This window comes from Cherax quadricarinatus, chromosome 11, assembly GCF_038502225.1.
Source record: "Cherax quadricarinatus isolate ZL_2023a chromosome 11, ASM3850222v1, whole genome shotgun sequence".
Lineage (NCBI taxonomy): Eukaryota > Metazoa > Arthropoda > Malacostraca > Decapoda > Parastacidae > Cherax > Cherax quadricarinatus.
Window position 1 is genome coordinate 39,545,124 of NC_091302.1, and position 15,304 is coordinate 39,560,427.

Below are 15,304 nucleotides of genomic sequence, written 5' to 3' on the forward strand. Positions count from 1 at the left end.
TATCATTGCTTAGCTATTCTTAAGTTAATTTTAAGCCTGCCCATAATGCTCTGCATACAAGGGGTTTTGGCATGTTGCACATAACTGTATTCATTTGTACTACTCTGTATCATGTTCAAATAAATAAATAAATAAATAAATAAATAAATAAATAAATAAATAAATCTGTCATATCATTGCTGTGTATTTTTCAAATAAAGATTAATTATTTAAATAAATATCTTATTTTATAACTGTCCTAATTAATATGCGCACTACTGTATGTCCGGGTAATGTTTTTTATTCGGTTACTCACTTAATAAAGCGACTAAAAAAGCCTAGCATATATACGCAGCTATTAGGGATGAACTTTTTCTCCCATTACTGGATATGCCACGTCAGCATTTGTTCTGTGAAGGGCCTGACCTCGCATGATAACACCAGAGAGCAATAGCAGTGTTAGAAGCAACAAAATTAGTGTGTCTCTAGAAACAGTGGAGCTCACTGTTCAGTCCTTTAGAGAAACTCACAAACAACTGTTGGTGGCGTTTTGGTCATCAGGAAACAAGCAAGTGTCTCGATAAATAAAGGCAAGTTGCAGAACAGGCCTTTATTGGGACAACGTTTTGTTGTGTGTAGTGTAGAAATTTATAAAGTCTTAGCCCATTCTCCTAATCAATGTAATTATTTCCCTGTTATTAAGACAGTTGAATGGGTGACTGGTACACCAGCCATAAACAGTAATTATCTGAGTGTTAGTTAGTGAATATTGTAGAATGTGATCCCTGGTTTCCTGTTTTTGTTCACTCTCAGTGCTGCCGTAAGTGCCTATTCAACGAGAGAAATATACCTCTCAGAATATATACGTCTGTCGGTAAGAAGATGAGTTTTTCTCCTGGTGCGGATATCCTACGATGACCCACCGTCTCCTAGTGTGATTATTTTAGGCATCGCGGATTAGGTACTTATAAGTGGTTACCAGATTTTTCCCTCCAATGTTTTTTGTATATAACTTGAGAACGCCTCATCCGATCGGTTTCAATAATACTGGTGTACTACGGGAAAGGTTCGTGCAGCTATTTGCATGTGTAGGTGTCCTCTGGTCACTTATATAGACCACTCCCAGATTACGTTTCCAGGCGACAACTTTAATTTTTTTTTTTCGGCCTCAAACTTTCAACACTGGTGCAGCCTACTCAGAAGGTTTGGGCTGTTATTAAAATTTGGAGTCAATTTATCGTTTTTTTAAAGTGTCAATATTTTTTCCGTGAAATAACTTGAGTATTCTTCTTCTGAATGGCTTCAATCTTTAATGGATGATGATTCTTATGAGAAGGATAACATTTGGGTTTAGGCTGTGCAAGTGTACATTTGCCAGTTTACTAACATAGTTAACAAACTTGGAAGTGTTAGATTCAGTGATATAATTGAAGAACGCATCCTCTGGTTGGTTTTGTTTTGTACTTTTAGCATCGGTGTGTTATTCATTACCTTTGTAAATTGTGAGTTCATTACCTTTGTAAATTGTGAGTTCATTACCTTTGTAAATTGTGAGTTCATTACCTTTGTAACTGTGAGTTTATTACCTCTGTAACTTGCTCAGCTATCAAAGCTTTGGAGTCCAGTCCCTGGACCAATTATATACCTCTGTAATCTTTTGACTACCGCCCACAGGATGGGTATGGGGTGCATAATAGACAAATTAAACTAATCGAGTTGTTCTCCAAGGAAACTTCACATTGATTTTGGGTTGAGCAAGATTTGATGTGTTGATTTCGGGTTGTGTAAGCTTTAATGTACCAATTTCATTCAATAAATTTGTTTCTGCACAATAACTGGAGAATGCCTCTTCTAATCGCCGTCATATTTAAACTGCTGGTGTATCTTACTTAGACAAAGGACTTAAATGATTTTGGGTGTTATAGGAGCTAGTTTGCCTTTTTTTTTTTTGAAGAAACTCACTGAAACAAGCGCATCTATGAAGAAAAATACTTTGGGTGCAACCAGGACTTGAAATCAGGCTTCAGCTCTGCACAAGAGTAGGGAACCAGAGACCTGATGCCTTAGTCTAGTACGTTACCATGCCACAACTGGGCGGCCAGCATGATCACTAGCCTTAGCCATTTCACTCTCATCCTTTGTGTCCACTTTACAAGGACCACCAATATCAATGCATCCACGGAAACAATTGGATCTATGCAGAGAAATATTGCGGGTGCGAAGTACTGTGGGCACTGCCTGTACAGTGGACACGAAGGCAGAGAATAACACAATTAAGATCCATAAACCAAATGTGTCTGCCTTTGGGTGGAAGTATGGCTAGCGATCATGCTGGCCGCTCAGAGTTATGTGGCATGGTGGTGTAGTAGACTAAGGCATCATATCTCCAGCTTCCTGTTGTCGCTGAAGGCTGGGGCTGGGGTCGAGTCCCGGTCTCACCCCTCAGCATTACTCTGCACATACTCACAGCTAGCCGTGAGGCTCTTAGCCTACCCGACGCCCTCTAGGGCCAGAGGGAAAATCCGGGAGGTTCTGGGTGCTGTCTCAAACCAACCCAACAACAGCTGCTTTTCCTTGTCACGTACATCTGGGGGTGACCATATGGGTATCAACTCACGGGAGTTTCCATGGACTCTACGATGGTGCGTGGCATGTTTCCTTAAATCTACTGCCCCTGTTGACCTAGCGCTCAGTAGGTAACCGGGTGTTAGACGACTGTTGTGGGTCGCATTCTAGGGAACAAAATTAACCTAAGATGCCCGAAATGCTTTGAATTACCAGGGGCTTTCTATATAATATGCCAGTGATGTCAGCTATGTCTGCAATAGTTGTATCATGTACTTGTAGAAGTAATAATAATAATAATACAAATTATTTTTATTATTAAGTTCACAACATCTCCAAGAGACCAAATACTAGTTCATGCCTGTCTCCAGACACTGAGGTTGTGCAAGCAGCCTGGAGAGCACATTACCAGAGTTCCACCACTTCTATTACCAACACTAGTGGTGATGACACCACTTGTCCAATTAGTTGTCAGGCTCAGCCCAGGCTTCACTTCTGCAGATGAAACATGCATCGCTTCAGTGCTACACAACTTGCAGCTAAGCCTACAAGTACTGGTTCGTAACAATGGTGGTTACAACAAACAAAAAACTAGAGAAACGTGAGGTAGCGTGCACGCAGTGTGTGCCTGTGGGCATATGAACAGTGATTATGAAAATTAGCGTAGTGAAGGTGTCTGATATGACAATGAAGTTCAGTGTGGAGATGATGACCAAGTTGGTGACTGAAATGATGTCGATAATGACAGTGGTAATGTAGTGATGATAGTGGGGAGGAGGATACAAGTGATGATACCACCTACTATACCTTCACAGACAAAAAACGCAACGTTATATGTAAAGCAAAATTCCAATGTAGCCTCAGTGATAGAGGTGCACTTACAAGATACATGGATAAGGGAAATTCAGATGACAAGTAAGGTCTGATTTCTGTTTAACAAATTCATTATGCTGAGAAACTGTCATCTCAGGACTTCTATAATGGAACAAAGCTCGTATAAACATTTTATCCTTAGTTGGAATATTGCATCAACTTAGGAGAAGATTTTATGACATTCACCGTTAAGTAGCTACTGTATCCATTGATGTTGTTTATCTACAGGAGTACAGAATCCCTGCAAGATCTCCACCTTCTAAATTGCCGTCATTTGTTATGCATAATCTCAAATCGCTTTTCTGTCAACTTGCAATTAAGAAGACTGTGAGGCTTTAATACCAGTGTTAGGATTTATGTAGGGAACTGCTGTCAACCTATTGAATGTATATGCTCCTGCTGATAGGCTTAATTATATAATGTTTGTGCTAAACACAAAAACATTGGAAACTCACAATTTAGTAATTGTAAAAATAAACAAATTTTGCCATTCTTAATTAGTTATGGTGTGCGAATTGTAGACGCGATCCTAAACCCACACATACCTATGGAGGCATCTTTGATCTGTCTTGGCTTCATCATTACCTTGGCCAGCTGTGAGTCTTCCACTGTAACATCTCATATCATTTTCTAAGATTAACAACTATCAATATTCGTAATACTATCCTTCCTGGTGGGATATTCAAACGGAAATATTGTATTTTTTCATGTTTCCACTGTTACAGGCTGATACAATTCCTAGGAATATTCCTGTCAAGACCTTTAACAGTAACCTTGAAAATAATATTCCGAAGTATTTACCGTAGAGCTGCCTGGAGAGCCACTCAAGCCTTGTATTACAAACCCATCTAGCTACTATAATATTCATACATACTACAATAATCATACCTACTGCGCTAATTCTAGATTCGAGTACAGAATCAAACAATATTTGTCGTCTTGGCTGCATGGTTTCATGCATGGAAGGAGTATGCATCATTACATAACTTTCTCATTCTGCGCTCTGATTGTTAATACACTATCATCCTTAACCTTAAATTTGCCTTTGATATAGTTAACTGACATGTAATTATTAGTGAACTTGCCAGAATGGATGTAGGATAGCGTCTCAGCCGGCTTAAAGGCTACCTATCGAACATAAAGTCTTCTGTTGTGTTTCAAGTGCAGAAAAGTGTAACGAAAGACTCTGAATTAGGAACCCCACAGGGAAGCGTCCTCAGTCCCATCTTATTCAATATTCTATTTAATGCTTTACTAAATATTATGCTCGCCATCCCAATCATTATATGATTTACACCACTGCATTCCCCAACACCCAAAACATCCTTAACCATGTACTGAATTTATGTCAGGACCTGCGACTGATCATCTCGACTAAGGAAACGAAGAGTTAGCAGGCGTCCTTCCTGACAGAGAGGCCCAATCCGCAGGATCCAACTGCATGATGCAGGTTCATCGGCTGGAGGTCTTTCTACTTGAACTTATTATAAGAAGACCTTGTCGCCAATACAGAGACACTTAGAGCACTTAAGGCTGTGACAGGTTTTCATCCCAGATACGGAACTAATGTAAAAATAATGAAAACGATGTATTTTGCATACACCCTTAATTGTTCTTTTACAGCTTGGAAGCTTGAAGGGTTGAAAAAATGCAGAACCAAGGTATGTGGATCATCCTAGGATATCCACTTACAACCAAAACTCTAAACTAATGGATATTACTTGATATTTCAAAAATCAGAGATCGTGTCACTGAAAGAAATGTCCTCATTAGTGTTCATAAGTTTATCAAGTTCATCCCAACCCTTGCACAGAAGCCCTTTAAACTTTCTTCAGCACTGGTAAAATCTCCTCCAAATGGCTCATAAAAATTGCAAATGACGTCCTAATGAATCAGATATACTATCTATGTCAAGTAAGACAACAACACTTCCCTGCGCCATGGTCTGTTAGAATATTAGTTTTCAAGTGATAACTTACTTTTATGATTGGCATCAAATATTGTGCTGATATCTAACTGCATTAGAAACTTATGTCACTCTCTGCACTATTCCTTTTGCATGCAGTGAGGTAAGGGAGGCTGGTCTTATGGAATACGGGGATATATTTCTCAGATCGTACATTAATCGAAACGCATCTAGTTTATACAGACGTCAAACCCGAATAAATTAGCATGTAAGGTTGAATTTTCTTAGAGTAAAAAATAAATTTTTATACCACAGGATGTTATAACAATTTTTACAGATGTCGGAACCGATTGAAATATCTTCAACATATGATGCCACTTCAAGCCCCAAGTTCACAGCTGTGGATTACTTAGTCTTCTGCTCAATGCTGATCGCGTCTCTTGCCATCGGTATATACAGCGCTCTCAAGGGCAGAGGCAACACCTCCACGAATGATTACTTGCTGGGGGAAAGAAGTATGTCAACAATCCCAGTAGCATTCTCTCTCCTTGGAGGTGTCATCTCCGCCATAGCCATACTAGGTTAGTAAATGTTGTTAGTCGACGCAATCCTGATGCTGGTCTAGTGCTCTTCATTTCGATGAATTGGATCTACCCTCCTCTTCCCTGTAAAAAAAAAAATCCCCATTTCCCAGGAGCTGTATGACAAAGGCTGAGCGCTTCCCATGACTAGAATAATAATGGTTAAGGCACTGTCGATAGTAAAGTTTTCTAGGATCATATTAAAAAGTCGACCCATTTACCCTATAAGACTAGTTAAATAAAAGCACGAGAAATTAGATGCGCATACAAACCTAGGAATATTTATTCGAAGACGTTTCACTAACCAGCAGTTTTATCAGTTTAATACAGAGGTAACTGGAGGTGCTGAAACTCAGCTTTACTGAAGATAGTCTAGGAAGATGAGGTAATTAGTTCCCCAGCCTGGTATTCGGTGATCAGTATCTTAGTCTTGATGAATTTGACAATGAATAAATTAGATTCATCAAGACTAAGGTGCTGGAACATCGGCTTCCAGGCGGAAGGACTAATTAACTAAGGCTGACAGCTTTCAACATTATATATGTGACTCATCATGCGCAGTGGAATATGATAGAGCCATAACTTGCTTTCATTCCCACTACATAATTATCATATACAGTAGCTCAGAATAGCAGCACACTGCTGACGTATCCAGTTTTGTCAAATAGAAAATTACACCCTCCAACATCACCTCCCCTCAAACTGCCTTCAAAACAACTTCATCAATTTCTACAGGTAACGCCTCAGAGATGTATTTCTTCGGCACGCAGTTAGTGACCTGCCTCTTGGGCTTCCTGCCTGGCTGCCTCTTGATCCACAAGATCACACTCCCGATCTTCTACAACCTCAAACTTGTTTCGCTCAACCAAGTAAGGAACTTGAGTGCTGTTGAGACTTTTTATGAAAAACTTACATATTTTTTATGAGAGGCTATAAATGGCGGTGTTTACTAACATAAATGTTAATATTTTATTGAGTTTAAAGTAATTTTCTGTGTATATATACTGAGAGATTTACATCTCATATATATATATATATATATATATATATATATATATATATATATATATATATATATATATATATATATATATATATATATATATATATATATATATATGTAATGTGTGTGTGTTACCTGACAGTACATAGAGCTGCGCTATGAATCTCGAGTACTGAGGAAGCTAGTGAGTATGTTGCAGCTTCTTAACACTGTGTCAGTGATGGGTGTGTGTTTGTATGCTCCTTCACTCGCTCTCTCCACCGTCACCAACATATCTACCTCCACGTCCGTTGCCATCATGGGCGTCGTTTGCACCATCTACTTCTCTGTTGTAAGTAAAATTCAATTTTAAATTTATATTTCCTGTGTCTGAGGAGGTATGCACGCAAAAGTTAATCTGTGAGCTGTGGTCACCCGAGCTTAGACAACTCTTGCAGCCTAGCCGTCTGAGCCTAGACAACTCTTGCAGCCTAGCCGTCTGAGCCTAGACAACTCTTGCAGCCTAGCCGTCTGAGCCCAGACAACTCTTGCAGCCTAGCCGTCTGAGCCTAGACAACTCTTGCAGCCTAGCCGTCTGAGCCTAGACAACTCTTGCAGCCTAGCCGTCTGAGCCTAGACAACTCTTGCAGCCTAGCCGTCTGAGCCTAAGCGTCTTGATTCTGTCGTTACCATATCCCAGGATTCTCTTATTGACGTGGGTCACCCAAGCATTGGTCTCTCTTGCTGCCTTTGTAATGTTTTCTTTTAATACCCCACCAAGTTGCAGCTTCTTTACACTCACTAGGGTCATACTATTATTCCTCATCCTCATATCTGACATAGACAAGGATGTCAGCCACAGCACCGTGTCTTCCTTTGCAGATGACACCCGAATCTGCATGACAGTGTCTTCCATTGCAGACACTGCAAGGCTCCTGGCGGATATCAACCAAATCTTTCAGTGGGCTGCAGAAAACAATATGAAGTTCAACGATGAGAAATTTCAATTACTCAGATATGGTAAACACGAGGAAATTAAATCTTCATCAGAGTACAAAACAAATTCTGGCCACAAAATAGAGCGAAACACCAACGTCAAAGACCTGGGAGTGATCATGTCGGAGGATCTCACCTTCAAGGACCATAACAGTGTATCAATCGCATCTACTAGAAAAATGACAGGATGGATAATGAGAACCTTCAAAGCTAGGGATGCCAAGCCCATGATGACACTCTTCAGGTCACTTGTTCTATCTAGGCTGGAATATTGGTGCACACTAACAGCACCTTTCAAGGCAGGTGAAATTGCTGACCTAGAAAATGTACAGAGAACCTTCACGGCACGCATAACGGAGATAAAACACCTCAATTACTGGGAGCGCTTGAGGTTCCTGAACTTGTATTCCCTGGAACGCAGGCGGGAGAGATACATGATTATCGAATCGAATCGAATCGAGGACGACGAGAGCTGTCGTAAGATGGGAAGGAAGAAGGATATGGAAGGATAGAAATAACTGGAAAAGGATGGGGAGGAGGGGAAGAGGAGGAATCAAGGCAAGTGACCCAACCACTTTGGGACATGTGGTACAAAAGTACTGGAGACGTAGATAGAGAGGCTTGACTGATGTCATTGCTTGGCTCACTAGGAGAGGATGGCGAAGGCAGCGGTAGGAGCTGGGAGTGTCAGAAGGCAGCAAGCAGGATGAGTTGGTTATGGTCTTAAACCGTTTATCAGTGCGGTAAATTGTTTTCGAGAGAGTTGTATCACACTTATGGGAGAGCTGTAGTAGTATTCGTTGGTTTGGAGTTGGTGGAGTATCTGGTTGTAGGTAGGGAATGGTCTTTCTTCGCTTTGGTACGATACAGTGTTGTCTTGGAGATGTTGGATGAGTTCTAGGCGAGTCATGCTTGCAGGGTACAGCCTCGTGGTGTAGAATATGAGTCCTTTGTGTTTAACCCATGGTGTTCCAGGTAATCGACGTGAGCTAAGTAGAGAAGGCGGTGGTGGAGTAGAGGAAGGTGGTGTTGCTTCGTTTTCAACTTCAGTAGACGAATTAGAAGATGTTTCTGGTGGTAAGGCTTCTGATTGGTTGGATTCAGTGAGAGGTGGTGGCGGTGGAGGCTTCTCATTGGTCGTTGTTGGATTGACGTCACTAGTTGGTGGTGTTGATGGAACTTCTGCAGAAGAGTTGGCGATTAAGTTTTTGGTGAATTTGAGAATTTCTTCAGAAGGTGGAGATGCTGGAAATGTAAATGAAGGCATGTTATTTAATGCAAATAACTCGTTGATGGTAGAGTTAAATGATCCAGGTACAGCCATGTTTTGCATATGAGCGTATAGTAGACAGTAGTGAATCTTCGTTACGTCACATGTTGGAGGAGTGATGGTAGTGGTGGTGGTGGAGGCGGGCTGAGTAGATGCTTGAAGTAATTTTGTAGTGTCTGCTTGTATTTTTGCAATTGCTGCATACGTTGGAGTGTTGCTAGTAGGTTTTTTCTTTGCTGCATCTTGTGTTTTCTTCATAATATCCTTTCTTGTAGGACATTTTGCTGCCAGTGTATGGTGATCATTACTCTTGCAGTTTAAGCACGCTGGTTGTGTTGGAGCAGCAGCGGTGCAGGAACTGAAGGCGTGTCCCTCACTACCACATGTAGTGCAGAACTTCTTGTCTTTTACTGGACATGCTTTGGTGGTGTGATGGTATGAATAACAGTTCCAGCAATGTTGGATGTAGTGATATCTCTCTGCTTCAATGTAGGTAGGGCTGATGTAGTAGTAGTAGACAGCAAGACCTTCGTTAAGTGCAGTGGCAGCCATGTTCACGTCGGTGAAGGTGACCTTGATCATGGACGTTGCATTTGGGATTTTTGTAATACTGTCAACAGTAGCCCAAGTATTTTGCGTCTCGATGGATGACTTGAGTTCAGCAGGTGTTTGAGACGTCAGAATCTTGTCCAGTTTTTTTAGGAATACTGATTTCCTTGCCCTGAGGGCAGGAGATGACGTAACAGTAAACCCTTGAGTAATAAGAGTAGTGATGGCTTCTGTAGTGAGTAGCTTCTCTGCTTCAGCATCATCGTGACACACAACAATGAATGCTTCTTTCAGTGACAATATGGTGTTGAATTTTACTTCCAGTGCTCCCTGAACAACAGTTGCAAGAGCAATCTTCGTTGAATCATCAACGGTACCATTTCTTGGTTTGATCTTTACACGATTTGCGTAGCTCATCGTGTAAGTCAAGGCAATGACAACGCTGGTAAAGGTTCCCCTCCCCAACGGGGATCGTAGGGAGACAGAGTAAGCAAGGAGAGCTGCTATGACCTGCCTGGGCGAGAGTCAAGAGCAGAATCTTTGTCGTATTTGTGAATTTGTCATACATGATTATATACACCTGGAAAATCCTAGAGGGACTAGTACCGAACTTGCACACGAAAATCACTCACTACGAAAGCAAAAGACTTGGCAGACGATGCAACATCCCCCCACAGCCACAGCACCGTGTCTTCCTTTGCAGATGACACCCGAATCTGCATGACAGTGTCTTCCATTGCAGACACTGCAAAGCTCCAGGCAGACATCAACCAAATCTTTCAGTGGGCTGCAGAAAACAATATGAAGTTCAACGATGAGAAATTTCAATTACTCAGATATGGTAAACATGAGGAAATTAAATCTTCATCAGAGTACAAAACAAATTCTGGCCATAAAATAGAGCGAAACACCAACGTCAAAGACCTGGGAGTGATCATGTCGGAGGATCTCACCTTCCTGGAGTTTACCTGGAGAGAGTTCCGGGGGTCAACGCCCCCGCGGCCCGGTCTGAGACCAGGCCTCCTGGTGGATCAGAGCCTGATCAACCAGGCTGTTGCTGCTGGCTGCACGCAAACCAACATACGAGCCACAGCCCGGCTGATCCGGAACTGACTTTAGGTGCTTGTCCAGTGCCAGCTTGAAGACTGCCAGGGGTCTGTTGGTAATCCCCCTTATGTGTGCTGGGAGGCAGTTGAACAGTCTCGGACCCCTGACACTTATTGTATGGTCTCTTAACGTGCTAGTGACACCCCTGCTTTTCATTGGGGGGATGGTGCATCGTCTGCCAAGTCTTTTGCTTTCGTAGTGGGTGATTTTCGTGTGCAAGTTCGGTACTAGTCCCTCTAGGATTTTCCAGGTGTATATAATCATGTATCTCTCCCTCCTGCGTTCCAGGGAATACAGGTTTAGGAACCTCAAGCGCTCCCAATAATTGAGGTGTTTTATCTCCGTTATGCGCGCCGTGAAAGTTCTCTGTACATTTTCTAGGTCGGCAATTTCACCTGCCTTGAAAGGTGCTGTTAGTGTGCAGCAATATTCCAGCCTAGATAGAACAAGTGACCTGAAGAGTGTCATCATGGGCTTGGCCTCCCTAGTTTTGAAGGTTCTCATTATCCATCCTGTCATTTTTCTAGCAGATGCGATTGATACAATGTTATGGTCCTTGAAGGTGAGATCCTCCGACATGATCACTCCCAGGTCTTTGACGTTGGTGTTTCGCTCTATTTTGTGGCCAGAATTTGTTTTGTACTCTGATGAAGATTTAATTTCCTCATGTTTACCATATCTGAGTAATTGAAATTTCTCATCGTTGAACTTCATATTGTTTTCTGCAGCCCACTGAAAGATTTGGTTGATGTCTGCCTGGAGCTTTGCAGTGTCTGCAATGGAAGACACTGTCATGCAGATTCGGGTGTCATCTGCAAAGGAAGACACGGTGCTGTGGCTGACATCCTTGTCTATGTCGGATATAAGGATGAGGAACAAGATGGGAGCGAGTACTGTGCCTTGTGGAACAGAGCTTTTCACCGTAGCTGCCTCGGACTTTACTCTGTTGACGACTACTCTCTGTGTTCTGTTAGTGAGGAAATTATAGATCCATCGACCGACTTTTCCTGTTATTCCTTTAGCACGCATTTTGTGCGCTATTACGCCATGGTCACACTTGTCGAAGGCTTTTGCAAAGTCTGTATATATTACATCTCCATTCTTTTTGTCTTCTAGTGCATTTAGGACCTTGTCGTAGTGGTCCAATAGTTGAGACAGACAGGAGCGACCTGTTCTAAACCCATGTTGCCCTGGGTTGTGTAACTGATGGGTTTCTAGATGCGTGGTGATCTTGCTTCTTAGGACCCTTTCAAAGATTTTTATGATATGGGATGTTAGTGCTATTGGTCTGTAGTTCTTTGCTGTTGCTTTACTGCCCCCTTTGTGGAGTGGGGCTATGTCTGTTGTTTTTAGTAACTGTGGGACGACCCCCGTGTCCATGCTCCCTCTCCATAGGATGGAAAAGGCTCGTGATAGGGGCTTCTTGCAGTTCTTGATGAACACAGAGTTCCATGAGTCTGGCCCTGGGGCAGAGTGCATGGGCATGTCATTTATCGCCTGTTCGAAGTCATTTGGCGTCAGGATAACATCGGATAGGCTTGTGTTTACCTGGAGTTTACCTGGAGAGAGTTCCGGGGGTCAACGCCCCCGCGGCCCGGTCTGAGACCAGGCCTCCTGGTGGATCAGAGCCTGATCAACCAGGCTGTTGCTGCTGGCTGCACGCAAACCAACATACGAGCCACAGCCCGGCTGATCCGGAACTGACTTTAGGTGCTTGTCCAGTGCCAGCTTGAAGACTGCCAGGGGTCTGTTGGTAATCCCCCTTATGTGTGCTGGGAGGCAGTTGAACAGTCTCGGGCCCCTGACACTTATTGTATGGTCTCTTAACGTGCTAGTGACACCCCTGCTTTTCATTGGGGGGATGGTGCATCGTCTGCCAAGTCTTTTGCTTTCGTAGTGGGTGATTTTCGTGTGCAAGTTCGGTACTAGTCCCTCTAGGATTTTCCAGGTGTATATAATCATGTATCTCTCCCTCCTGCGTTCCAGGGAATACAGGTTTAGGAACCTCAAGCGCTCCCAATAATTGAGGTGTTTTATCTCCGTTATGCGCGCCGTGAAAGTTCTCTGTACATTTTCTAGGTCGGCAATTTCACCTGCCTTGAAAGGTGCTGTTAGTGTGCACCAATATTCCAGCCTAGATAGAACAAGTGACCTGAAGAGTGTCATCATGGGCTTGGCCTCCCTAGTTTTGAAGGTTCTCATTATCCATCCTGTCATTTTTCTAGCAGATGCGATTGATACAATGTTATGGTCCTTGAAGGTGAGATCCTCCGACATGATCACTCCCAGGTCTTTGACGTTGGTGTTTCGCTCTATTTTGTGGCCAGAATTTGTTTTGTACTCTGATGAAGATTTAATTTCCTCATGTTTACCATATCTGAGTAATTGAAATTTCTCATCGTTGAACTTCATATTGTTTTCTGCAGCCCACTGAAAGATTTGGTTGATGTCTGCCTGGAGCTTTGCAGTGTCTGCAATGGAAGACACTGTCATGCAGATTCGGGTGTCATCTGCAAAGGAAGACACGGTGCTGTGGCTGACATCCTTGTCTATGTCGGATATAAGGATGAGGAACAAGATGGGAGCGAGTACTGTGCCTTGTGGAACAGAGCTTTTCACCGTAGCTGCCTCGGACTTTACTCTGTTGACGACTACTCTCTGTGTTCTGTTAGTGAGGAAATTATAGATCCATCGACCGACTTTTCCTGTTATTCCTTTAGCACGCATTTTGTGCGCTATTACGCCATGGTCACACTTGTCGAAGGCTTTTGCAAAGTCTGTATATATTACATCTGCATTCTTTTTGTCTTCTAGTGCATTTAGGACCTTGTCGTAGTGGTCCAATAGTTGAGACAGACAGGAGCGACCTGTTCTAAACCCATGTTGCCCTGGGTTGTGTAACTGATGGGTTTCTAGATGCGTGGTGATCTTGCTTCTTAGGACCCTTTCAAAGATTTTTATGATATGGGATGTTAGTGCTATTGGTCTGTAGTTCTTTGCTGTTGCTTTACTGCCCCCTTTGTGGAGTGGGGCTATGTCTGTTGTTTTTAGTAACTGTGGGACGACCCCCGTGTCCATGCTCCCTCTCCATAGGATGGAAAAGGCTCGTGATAGGGGCTTCTTGCAGTTCTTGATGAACACAGAGTTCCATGAGTCTGGCCCTGGGGCAGAGTGCATGGGCATGTCATTTATCGCCTGTTCGAAGTCATTTGGCGTCAGGATAACATCGGATAGGCTTGTGTTAATCAAATTTTGTGGCTCTCTCATAAAAAATTCATTTTGATCTTCGACTCTCAGTCTGGTTAGCGGCTTGCTAAAAACTGAGTCATATTGGGACTTGAGTAGCTCACTCATTTCCTTGTTGTCATCTGTGTAGGACCCATCTTGTTTAAGTAGGGGCCCAATACTGGACGTTGTTCTCGATTTTGATTTGGCATAGGAGAAGAAATACTTTGGGTTTCTTTCGATTTCATTTATGGCTTTTAGTTCTTCCCGCGATTCCTGACTCCTAAAGGATTCTTTTAGCTTAAGTTCGATGCTTGCTATTTCTCTGACCAGTGTCTCCCTACGCATTTCAGATATATTGACCTCTTTTAGCCGCTCTGTTATTCTTTTCCGTCGCCTGTAAAGGGAGCGCCTGTCTCTTTCTGTTTTACATCTACTCCTCCTTTTTCTTAGAGGAATAAGCCTTGTGCATACATCGAGTGCTACCGAGTTAATCTGTTCTAGGCATAAGTTGGGGTCTGTGTTGCTTAGTATATCTTCCCAGCTTATATCGGTTAGGACTTGGTTTACTTGGTCCCACTTTATGTTTTTGTTATTGAAGTTGAATTTGGTGAATGCTCCCTCGTGACTAATCTCCTTATGTCGGTCTGGGGCTCCGCGCATACATGACTGAACCTCAATTATGTTGTGATCTGAGTATATTGTTTTTGATATGGTGATATTTCTTATCAGATCATCATTGTTAGTGAAGATGAGGTCTAGTGTATTCTCCAGTCTAGTAGGCTCTATTATTTGCTGGTTTAAATTGAATTTTGTGCAGAGATTTAAAAGCTCGCGTGAGTGTGAGTTTTCATCAGAGCTGCCTCCTGGTGTTATTACTGCAACAATATTATTTGCTATATTCCTCCATTTTAGGTGCCTTAAGTTGAAATCCCCCAGGAGCAAGATGTTGGGTGCAGGAGCTGGAAGGTTTTCCAGACAGTGGTCAATTTTTAACAGCTGTTCCTGGAATTGCTGGGATGTTGCATCCGGAGGCTTGTAGACTATCACAATGACTAGGTTTTGGTTCTCGACCTTTACTGCTAAAACTTCCACTACATCATTTGAGGCATTTAGCAGTTCTGTGCAAACAAGTGACTCTGCAATGTACAGGCCAACCCCCCCCCTTTTGCCTGTTCACTCTGTCACATCTGTATAGGTTGTAACCTGGGATCCATATTTCGTTGTCCAAGTGATCCTTTATGTGGGTCTCAGTGAAAGCCGCGAACATT

At 42.5% G+C, this 15,304-nt stretch overlaps 1 protein-coding gene across 1 annotated transcript in view; it reads left to right on the forward strand.

The window, feature by feature from the left end:
* The first annotated feature begins 453 nt into the window (after window positions 1–453).
* The window catches only part of LOC128687468 (sodium-coupled monocarboxylate transporter 1-like), a 79,042-nt gene continuing 64,191 nt past the window's right edge, over window positions 454–15,304 (forward strand). The window contains exons 1-4 of the mRNA XM_070084024.1: window positions 454–569; window positions 5,661–5,904; window positions 6,640–6,773; window positions 7,050–7,238. Of these exons, the coding sequence (XP_069940125.1) occupies window positions 5,661–5,904; window positions 6,640–6,773; window positions 7,050–7,238 (567 nt within the window). The 5' untranslated portion in view covers window positions 454–569. The remainder of the gene's footprint in view (window positions 570–5,660; window positions 5,905–6,639; window positions 6,774–7,049; window positions 7,239–15,304) is intronic.